Source organism: Gossypium raimondii, chromosome 8, assembly GCF_025698545.1.
Source record: "Gossypium raimondii isolate GPD5lz chromosome 8, ASM2569854v1, whole genome shotgun sequence".
NCBI lineage: Eukaryota > Viridiplantae > Streptophyta > Magnoliopsida > Malvales > Malvaceae > Gossypium > Gossypium raimondii.
In genome coordinates, this window is record NC_068572.1 from 41,559,077 (window position 1) to 41,570,483 (window position 11,407).

The window sequence follows — 11,407 nt, forward strand, 5'->3', positions numbered from 1 at the left end:
CGTCCCCACTTCGAAAAAGTGAAAGACTCCGGGCACGATGCACGCCATCCGTCTCCAATTTGCATAGGGTCCTCTAAAGGACCTCTATTAGCATCTCCGATAACGACCGTTTGGATTAGGTCATTGTATTGATTAGGCGACTTTAGAGTAGGTCCAGTTAGCTGATCGAGTCTGCGCATTGATTGCCACAACTCCTTGGGACTGGTTCTTCTCTATCGTTGATCCCACCTACTCAGAGGTTATTTTCGAGTTTTTTTCGTATTCCTCTTACAGCATGTGATGTCGACCCATGATGAGCCGTGAACTATTACTTTCAGGCTTGGTGGCACGACGCATCATATGAGCATCCCAAAGTTCAGAGCTGCATTAAGACTCTACACTGAGGACTTCATGGGTGTCTAGGGGTTCCTCACTTTATACTGGCACATCCACTACTCGTCTTCTTTATGCTGGATAGACCTTACTATGAGTACGATGCCCTATAATCCAAGTCAGTTGAAGGCGAATTCCCTACCTCCGGCCTTGCGCTATATTCATCTCATCTTGGCTCACACTTTGACCGATCGAAGAGAGAGAATCGACATCGTCGGTACATTCGACACTTATTTCTTTTCGAGCATGGTAACGGGGCACATCCTCAATCTTTCCTACTTCATCGCTCTAGCTTGTCTCCATCAGAAAGAGTGTAGTAGGAAGGGTCATATCTGCTTAGGCCCTTACGTGACTCGACTTGCACGACACTTCAGCCTCCTCGACACTTCGAAACAGTCTTCCCCTTTACACTAGTTGAACGATGTTCCCGTAAGGGATATCGAGTATGGGTCACATAAGGATGATCGAGAGACTGCGTGGAGTGGATCCTCCTCGGTACTGATTATCTCATTCTGACCCTCAGGATGAGCATGAGGACTTCACTGATGATGTCCATTTTTCCCCCACGACGATCCACCTCATCATCCACCTCCAAGTCACCTTACTACTACTTTTGCTGCTACCCTCGCAGACCTCTCCGAGCGGTTTACTCGTTTCAAGCAACACTATTTTAGTAGGTTCGATAGTATTAATGTGACCTTGCAGTAGATTTATCAACACCTCCACATTTCTTCTTTAGCACTGGCACCTCACGATCTCGATGCCTCTAACAATGATGATCATTGATTTTATTTTTTTTCTTTCTATTTTTGTTTTTATTTTAATTTTTATATTTTTTAGTTATTTTATTCTTATTTTCTTAAACTTCTTTCGTTTATTATCTTTTGAACCATTTTTTATTTTTATGGTTTTTTTAATTGAGTTTGTAGCCTCTTAATCTTCTTTAATATTTGTGTTTATTTTCTTATTAGTTTGCTCGAAACCATGCACTTCATTTGGATTTACCTACTATTCCGGTTTGCATTATTCTAGCGATTTCATCCACATTCAGGGCAGTTTCAATTTTCTCCCTCTCTTATGATATTTTATTTATTTTATGTTTATATATGTTTGTACATTGAGGATAATGTACATTGAGGATATTTTGTTTATTTTATGTTTATATCTGTTTGTACATTGAGGATAATGTACATCTTAAGTGTGGGAGGTTATTTATATAATTATTAGAAAATTCTTGAATTATCTCTTTTGTTTAAGTAATTTTCTCATACTTCCATTAGAATGAATTTGTGTAGAGTTGGGATTTTTGTTAATGTGTTTTGAACTAATTTGTAGATATTTGTGCATTGGTTGATGTAAACTTTAATATATGAGAGAGTCAAGCATAATAAGTTATTTTTCAGAATTAAAAATTTTAGGTTATTTCCCTGAATTGAGGTATTATCTTAAAGCTTTAAATTTGCAAGTTTGACATCAAAACCATAATTTTTTGTGAGCTTTTGAGCCTATAGAGCATACATTTTCATGCTCATTCTATTATTGGTTATGAGTGTATCAACTTGATTTATTATTCTAGAACTTGCTTTGATTATGCATGTCGAGACCACACCTTTAATTTGAAATACCGAGATGATAAAGGCACTTAAGTTTAACTCACTTATCCTATAAAAAGCCTACGCATTTAATTAACCCTTAGCGAACCCCATTGAGCTTAACACACCTTTTCTTTATTAACCCGTGAATTTTAACCCATTACCCTTTTTTTGTGACTCTTTCATGTTTTATTGACTCCCTTTTTGTCGAGATTTGATTTGGTTAGTTACCTAACTATGCTTTTTTGTTTGGTTTGCTGAATTATTTCTTATTTTTCTAAAAAAAGATCGAAAAAATAATATTGATTATTAACTAGTTATTTGAGCTTGAACAGTTAAATTCATATTTTGAGAAGAAGCTTGTTTTCGTTCTTAAATTATTTTAATTGATGAACTTGTTTTTAATTCAGCATTTGTTTATTTTTTCTAGTTTGGTTATTTATCAAATCGATCTCGATTATAACCAACTTTTTTGGCCTTTTTCCACACCCTTAACCTAAACCCAATTACAACCTCTTAAAGATATTTTGATTAGTGTACCATATCATTTTATAGTAGTGGAGATTTTATTTTCAAGCAAGCTTATGGTAATGACATTTCTTGTTCAGTTGTTAAGTGCATATTTATTGAACATTAAACACTTTGAGTGCTTTGAGTGAATCTTTAGTGAGGATGTCAATTCTTGTTGATTGTGAATTAAAGGTAATTACTTAAATAAGGGGAGACACCTATGTTTTCGTGCTCTAAAAATTTTCGGCTTAGATGTTTGAATCTTTAGTGCCCTTTGTCTTGAATTATCAATGCATGATTATTTGTGAATTATTTTGAAGCAGTATTGATAAGAATTACAAGTTGAGAAATATTAACTTTAATTTGAGTTGAGGATTTTGCTTTAGGACAAGCAAACACTTAAGTGTGAGAATATTTGATAAGTGATAAAAGTAACATATGCTAATCTCAATCTTAATGTGTTTATGGATGATTATTATGCAAATTAGTTAATTTTATGCTCCTAATCCTTTAATTTCATGTTTCTATACTTAGGAAAGCAATTGGGAGCGAAAAGAGCAAACAATGAGCCAAAATTAGACTGTTTTCAGGAGTCACACGGCCTAGGCCTTCCTACACAGGCTGGACACACAGCCTTGTGCCAAGTCGTGTCGATTTTGCAACTCATTTCCCAAACACACAGAAAATGAGCAATTTTTAGGCTTTCTGAGCATTCTTAAGTCTATAAATACCAAATAGAAAAAGAGAATAGAGAGCCATCAGAGAAGATTGAAGAAAAAGACTTGAACAATACCATTGGAGCCATCTTTGAAGCAGATTTCCATCAAGATTGAAGACCTCATTTTAATTTCTTTTGAAGTTTTTATGAGTTTATTTATTTCTTATGGTTTTTTTTTTACTTTGAGATGTTTTTATTTAGAATTATGAACTAATCCCCTAGATACCTAGGGAAGATGAAACCTATGATGAATTCTATTATTTGATTTCTGTTTTACGCAATAAATACTTGATTCTTGTTCTCAGTTATGTGTGCTTATATCTTGTTTTAATATTTCTGGGATATTAATTCATGTTTAATGTGCTTAATCAGAGGAGCAAAAGTCCCTATTTAAGAGTAGATCTAGCATAATTGAGTGGAGTTGCATGCAATCCTAGAAATAGGATGACATAAATATACCGGATTAGAGTCAAATCTAATAGGGGAATTCATAGATCGAGTTAATGCGATAATAGGGGTTTTAATTAAAAAGGGATTTTAATTAATCAACCTAGAGTCAGTTGCTCTTACTCTCAAAAGAGATATTAGTATAATTTAGGGATTTCTACAAATCAAGTTACCAAGTGAATAAATCGTTTAATTCAGATTCATAATAATAGATGAAGTCTAGGTGAATTCTTTCCTGGTTATTGTTTCTCTTATTGATTATTATTCAGTTATTTTTCGATTTATTTTCTGTTGAGTTCTTAGTTAAATTAGTTTAGTAATTTTAGTTTAAAACCTATCATTCCAAATTGTCGGCTAAATAATAGAAAATTGTAATTACTAATACTTTTAGTCATCGTGGATACGATATCTCTCCTCACCATAGCAATACTATTTATCGATAGATGCATTTACCTTTTTCGTATTTTTAGTTAGTCACATGAGACACATCAGTTGATATGTCATGATATTGTGTAATAAATTCTTTGATCTAGGGAAATTTGGAATGATGCTTAATGAATTCTATTCTTTGTGAGTTAAAAGATTTAGTTCAATTAGTTACATTGCACAATAGAATAGAGGCAGTCAAAATTTATGAAAAATTTTTAATTTTTGAGCAAATGATGAATAAGTATGTAGATAAATGTGTAAATGCATGTGTTGAAATTTAACATTATTTTCATGGAAACAAGTAGAAGAATGCTTTGGTTTTATATTCATTGAGATGTTAAGCAAAGACCTAAGACATTGTTTGTTTAGCCAAAGTCTAAATGACTAACCTATAGGCTATGCATATCCCTAGTACCCTGATTTTGAGCCTTGATTGACCTTTTTTTTACGAACCTACATTTTTGAAACCTTGAGCCTAAACTGAGTTAAGAACACAACCCTTCTTAGTTTTTGCTCTTAAAATGCACTATAGAATGAATATTAGGTCATGGATATTGAAGGTTAGGTAAAAACAACTTAGTGGTTTTAAAAATGAATTTGAGTGAAAAGTGAATAAATGGTTCGATACGTATATAGACTCTTACAAAAATATGCTTAGAATGAAAACTATAAGTGAAAAAATCATTGTGAGAGTCAAAATCAAAGCGAGTGAATAAAAAGCACAGATAAAGATAAAAATATTGTGAGTGAAAAAAGCAAAAATTGTAGAATGTGCTTAAAATGAGAAATCAATTTAAGAGCTTAAAATGAACTTTTTCATTGACATAATGCACAAGTGCTCTCTAAGTTGTATATACTCACTAATATCGAACCATATCTTCCACATTGTTGAAGAGAAAAGGAATGTGAGAAAATGAGAAATAAGACGGTGAGCTTAACAATCACATATGGGGGAAATGGGAACAATACCATGTGCTATATTTTTCTTATTGCTTGAACCATTTTAAGCTGAGCTTGTTCTTTGAATTGATACCAACCTAAGTCTCAGAATATTACAAGCCAAAAAGCCCTATACGACCTTAATGCCCTTGTGTATAAAACCAAAACTTTTAGAACTTAATGAGAAATAAATAGTTTAAATTCCTTCGTGTATAGATACACCATATCTGTATGACTTATTTTATGGAATAATGTGAATAATGTTACTTTTTGGGGATTACCTCTATGTTTATTTACTCTATAAGTTAGTGAACTAAAGTAATTTGTTCCTAAAGTTGTGAATTTATAATGCATCATTCTTAGGTTGTATGGTAGAAGGATTAGCTATAATGTACATACCTATCAATTGGTTGTCAAGTCTCTTCATTGTTCAATATTCGTGTATTTTGCATGTGCTAGTGTTGTAAGTGTTTGCTTGAGGACAAGTAAAAACTTAACTGTGAGGAAGTTTGATCTGGCGTAATTTGATACGTCAAATTAGGCTCTCCATAACACTCGGGGAACTTATTCTCAAGCAATTTATGAGTCTTTTACATACTTTTGTTGATTTTTAGTATTTATCATTAATAATCATTATTGTTTAGTTTTATTCCTTTTGAGACCCAAATTGATAAAATGGTGTCATAGGAAACCTAATGATGTGTTCGAGTTGGTGTAAGGAGAGACGATAAGGGCCCGACCTTGAGCAAAACAATATTCAACATGGGTGTCATGACATTCATGTTATGGGAGTCACGACACCGAGTCTTTTACCTTGAGGATGCAAAACTTCAACAAGATATCAACCTGGTTGCGGACTGTTGACAGAGTTACGACAATGAGGGTGTGGCGACGCGGCATCAAGCTCAAAGTCCCGACACCAAGCTTCCAAGTCACAATATCATAAGGTTGTTGAAGTGGAGAAATCGTGGGCACCAATAGATATGTTGTAACACCAGCTATTGGATGTTGTAACATCGAAAACCCCCAGAGCTACACTTGTGCCATTATCGAGGGTGTCACGACACTGAAGCCTAGATGTCGCGACACCATTGCCTGACGAGGTGAAAATTGTTGCAAAGGTAATATTTTGTCCAACACAAACCCAAGTCAACACACATTTTAAGGGTAATTTTATCAAAGTTAAGGTTGAATTTCTCAGCTGTTTAAAGACTTTTTTTCTATCAACTAGAGAAGCCAACTTTTCTTTCATCTATTTAGCTTAGTTGTTAGTTTCTTCTCCATTTTTAGGTTTAGGTCATTTACTTTTTTTTAATTTAATTGGTGTGGTTAGTAATTTAGTTAGTTTTTACTGTAGCCTCTTCATTTCCTTTGCAATTCAACACTTAAACAAACTTTGTATTTGATTTTACTTCAAATCCTTCAATATATTTCAGTTATATTTATTTTTCAAAGCATAAAAAGCTTGAGTTTAGTTGTGTTTCCACCTCCATTGTTGTTGTCATCTTCATAATTGACCTTAATAATTAATATAATTTTATGTTATTATTTAAAATAAAAATAAATGATAATTCTTTATTTTTTTAAAATGTATTCATAAGCATTGCATACTTGTATTAAAAATTATTAATAGAAAAAGTAATTAATAATATTTTATATTAAATTATAAAGTGACATTAATTTAATATAAAATTTTAATATTGTAATTATATATATATTTATTAATTATTAAAATCTATAAATTTAAACTTTAATGATAATATAATAATATAGTATATAACTATTACCAAAACCGATTACCTAACTCGATATATTAAATTTGTATATTACTAATGCATAAAATAATAATATATATAACTATTACTAAAAATATTAATACATATGGCTAATATTAATACATAAAATAATAAAATGATATTGTAATGTTTAGTCATCGATGCATATATATAAACTATAAATATATGATATGATATGATATAGCTTTATATAATATACTAAGAAAGCTAACTTTCAAATGTATGAAAAGCATAGAGACTTAGAGCATATTTCAACAAGAATAATAATAAACAATAAGTAATATATAATGTACTACTATTATATATAACTATTATTATAATATAGATTATAATAAAAATATAGTATTACATGATATTGTAATGTTTAATCATTTATGCATATATATAAACTATTAATATATTATACACTATATGATATGATATAACATATATAATATAGTAAGAGAGCTAACTTTCAAATGTAGAAAAGTATAGGGACTTAAAACATATTCTAACCAAGATAATAAACAACAATAATATATGATAATAATTAATATATTATGCACTACTCTACTATTATAGTATGTGATATAGTTTTATAATGAAATAATATATTTTATAAGTATTAATATATATTTTAACTATTATCATATTATAGATTATAATAAAATATATAACATCAATAGTTATATGTAATTTAATATATTAAAATACATGTTTATAACTACAACTAGCAATACATAAAATATTATTAAAAGTTTAATATATTAATAAATATTATTTTTATTAAATTAGATTTTGAATTAGACATTAACTTTTACAAATTGTATTTGGGTATTTTGGACTTGAGATTTGGGCTACAATTTTTTTTTTTTGAGTTTTGGCAATAATGAATATATTATTTGGGTTTGGGCTTACTATACTATAATTTTGTTTTGAAATAAATATTTTAGAATATGAGTATTAGGTAAATTTAATAAGAAAGATAAAAAAAGTACTCAATTATCAATATAATATAATCATGAACAATAAAATATATTTTCATTAATTCATATAATATCATAGAATAATCAATTTTACACACGATAAGTACTTTAATTATTTTATACAAAATAACTTTATTAAATATATATAATTTATGTTTTTTATAAGGTAAATTTGAATTACATTGTCATTGTATAAAAGTAAAATGAATTGTTACATTTGAAATTAAAATATTTATAACTTATAAAATTTAAAATTATTTGAATCCATCAAAACCGTCCAACTTGATCTGAGTTTGAATCCGAACAAATTTGAGTTCGAAAGAACCCGAATCGAAAAAAATTTAAACCCAAAACAATCTGAATCCGAATGGATCCAAATACAAAAAAAAAGTTTGAATTGAAAATAAACTCAATCTAAACCTACTAGTTTGCGAAATGCATCAAATACTTTTTCTAAAAGAAAATCAGGCAACTCAATCGATTATCAACTTATATATATTTATATTTTCATTTGATTATGGTTAAACTCGCAAATCAAGGGGTAGTCTAATAATCAGAGTTCATTGCTTTTTTGTAAATGGAATTGCTTGTGCATTAAGTTTATATTGAACCTAACTAATGAACCTTAGAGACTATAAATAAAGGCATTTTAATTCATGCTACAAGGTTAGCAGCTGAAGTAATTTATTCCAAACTTTCAACCTAATCTTGCTTAAAATATTAATCTGCAGCAAGCAGACTCCCCCTTGTCAAATTCAACAACTGTCCATTATATTTTAAAAACATTTTTGTGGTAAACATGTTTCCAAGACTCAAACCAGACAGTCAAAACTACCATTCTCCTACCAAAACCCGACTGCTAAATCTCCGCCTAAATCACTAAACAAATTTTCTACTCTCCCACATCTTAATGACACCGGTGAAAGTCACTACATACCCTTCTTCCTCGAAGCTTTAACATCCCTCGTCTTTTCTTTTGCTGCAGACACTGGTCCAAAACACCCTCGGCCTGGGGTCTGGACCATGGCGCTAGTAGTCTATTGGTACGATTGCGTTTGCTTCGGCATTGTGGCGGCTGCCTTCCTTGGGTCTTTATGGGTTTTATGGAGAAAAGAAGCTGCATCTAGATGCGAGGACGATAGCGTATACGAGAGTCTGCTAGCGGCTCAACAGGATGCCGATGGGTTCGTACATGCCACACCCACCGCTCACGTTGGCTCCAACCAGCTATGGACCAGTTGTTGGAAAGGGGTGCACCCTGGATGGCTAGTGTTGACTCGTTTTGTTTCGTTTGCAGCGTTGGCCGGATTCTTGTCGTGGGACATAGTCGATTGGGATGCTTCCATCTTCGTCTACTACACCGAGTAAGTATATACCTCCGGGCTCCATGTTTATAAGTGTGTGTTTCTTACAGTCCAATTGCATGGGCCAGATAATCTGAAACAACCAAACTGGGCCTATAAAATTCTAAGGTTACCAAGTCAACTTCCATAACTTACAACTACCTATCATTGTTGTCTTTGATCACCAAAAGAGCATACAATCTTCCTTGTCTGAGACAGATCTGGGAAAACCCCGATCATTTTTCTCATATTCCCAACTTATTTACCCGTCCGGAATCTTCCTCTCCTTAATTCGAAATGTCGGATTCGAACGATGAAGGCTTGGGGTACTGGCTCAGGTGGCAAGTACCAGTGTGTGCATTAATCATCGTTTCCCCATCTGTATTAGCTTCATATAGCATCAATAAAGTTAAAACAGACCCGTTATTTTTCAATCATTTTTGGAAGCCACAGTGGAGAAACTTAAATCCCTGTTGGCTTCTATGTTATAGAGCTTTTGCTTTTATATGCACGGCTCGGATACTGTGTGAGGTTATTGCCTCTGAGGGAGGAGCTTTTGCTTTCTATTTCTACACTCAGTAAGATCATCTCCAAACTTGCCTTCTTGTTTTCGCTTTTCCATTCTTTAATCTAAGAACACTAAATGATCACATATTTGCTTCTTCTTCTTCTTCTTCTTTTTATTTTTTTACATTAACGCTTTGAAGACTTTTCCTTCATTCTTAAGTTGTACATTTTTTACCAACAAGTTTTTTACTATTTTTCCTTCTTTTCTTTTTTTTCTGAGAATGTAAAATACTAAAATTCCATAGCCTTTAGCTAATCTGGTGATGCAACAAATCTGCAGGTGGACATTTGCATTGGTTATGGTCTATTTTGGGGTATGTAAAGATTAAAATAACATTGAACCCCGTTTCTCCTATTATCTTCTGTTCATGTATATGACCTTCTTAAACATTAACATATAATATGCCCAATATGTAGCTGGGGACTGTCATTTCTGCTTATGGGTGTTGGGTGTGCTTAAATACTCCTCTGCCTGAAAATGGTGCAAGGGCTGAGTTTCTGAAAAGTGATGTGGAAGAGAGTAGAACTGAAAACTCTGTAACTTATAAGGAAAACAATGTGAGGGATAAAATCAGGTTGCAGAGTCAAAGGGCAGGATTTTGGGGATATCTTATGCAAACTATATATCAGGTCAGTCTTAAAGGCCTATAATATCAGGTCTGTCTTTCCCTGTAGGCAGCAAATTTACTCACTTTTGCTTCATCTGCAGACTTGTGCCGGAGCTGTCATCCTGACGGACATTGTATTTTGGTGCGTCATCGTCCCGTTTTTATCAAACTCGCACCTTGGCCTTAACACGGTGGGATTGAACTTCATTTATTTCATCTCTTCTTATGGAAATGTATTAAGCAATAATGGTTACATAATGTTGTAATTCTAGTAAGTAATTCCTGTTTATTTCTTCCTTCACAGTTAATGGGCTGCATGCACACTTTGAATGCTGTGTTCCTTATCCTAGATACCCTTCTTAATAGCCTTGTAAGTTTTGCACCGTCCCCAAACTGCTTCCACACTTGACAAGTTATGGAACTAATGGAATCTCATATTTTATTGTGTCAGCCATTTCCTTGGTTCCGGCTTGCATATTTCGTTCAATGGAGCTGTCTGTATGTTGTTTTCCAATGGGTTCTTCATGCCTGCGGTTTTACATGGTACTTATCGTTCTTTTCTCGATTCTAGCCGTCGGTAAGATTTACTGGTTTCTTCATGTTTCGGGTTTGAGTACTAACATATGCTGCAACTTTCCTAGGTGGCCATATCCTTTCCTGGAGCTTAATACGCCATGGGCTCCTTTATGGTAATGTGACGAGCTAGCACTGTTCAATTTGTTTTCCGTCCCTGTTTAGAGTAAGAAAAAAAAAGCATGTTAATACAAGAGTCTGATGAATGCCAAATTCTTTCCATTTGTATAGGTACTTTGCCCTGGCTCTGGTTCATATCCCCTGCTATGGAATGTATGCACTTATTGTAAAAGCAAAAAATTCGATCCTCCCAAGATTGTTCCCTCATGCTTTTGTTAGATCATACTAGTTTTATTTCTTTGTTTGTTTATGGTAAATTTTGTTTTGGATGTATGCTTTCTTTCCTTTTTTTTTTTTGGTATATGAAGAAGGGGATATCATTCCTCATATTCATTCCCTTTCTAGGTTGTGATCTTTGCACGTTTCTTTATTCTAGACTCATCATCTGGTTTGATATTTAATTTTAATTTAATTTGTTGATGTGATTA

The 11,407-nt window shown here is 32.5% G+C and overlaps 1 protein-coding gene across 2 annotated transcripts; it reads left to right on the forward strand.

Moving 5' to 3' along the window:
• The first annotated feature begins 8,518 nt into the window (after positions 1–8,518).
• LOC105791485 (uncharacterized) lies at positions 8,519–11,407 on the forward strand. Of its 2 annotated transcripts, none has more exons than XM_012619565.2 (8): positions 8,519–9,132; positions 9,959–9,992; positions 10,096–10,308; positions 10,388–10,477; positions 10,591–10,656; positions 10,738–10,829; positions 10,928–10,975; positions 11,091–11,407. In XM_012619565.2, the coding sequence occupies exons 1-8, from the start codon at positions 8,792–8,794 to the stop codon at positions 11,206–11,208; spliced, it is 1,002 nt and encodes a 333-aa protein (XP_012475019.1). In that variant the 5' UTR covers positions 8,519–8,791; the 3' UTR covers positions 11,209–11,407. The 2 variants fall into 2 exon arrangements, with proteins under 2 accessions (XP_012475019.1, XP_012475020.1); XM_012619566.2 differs by lacking the exon at positions 8,519–9,132 and adding an exon at positions 9,175–9,689.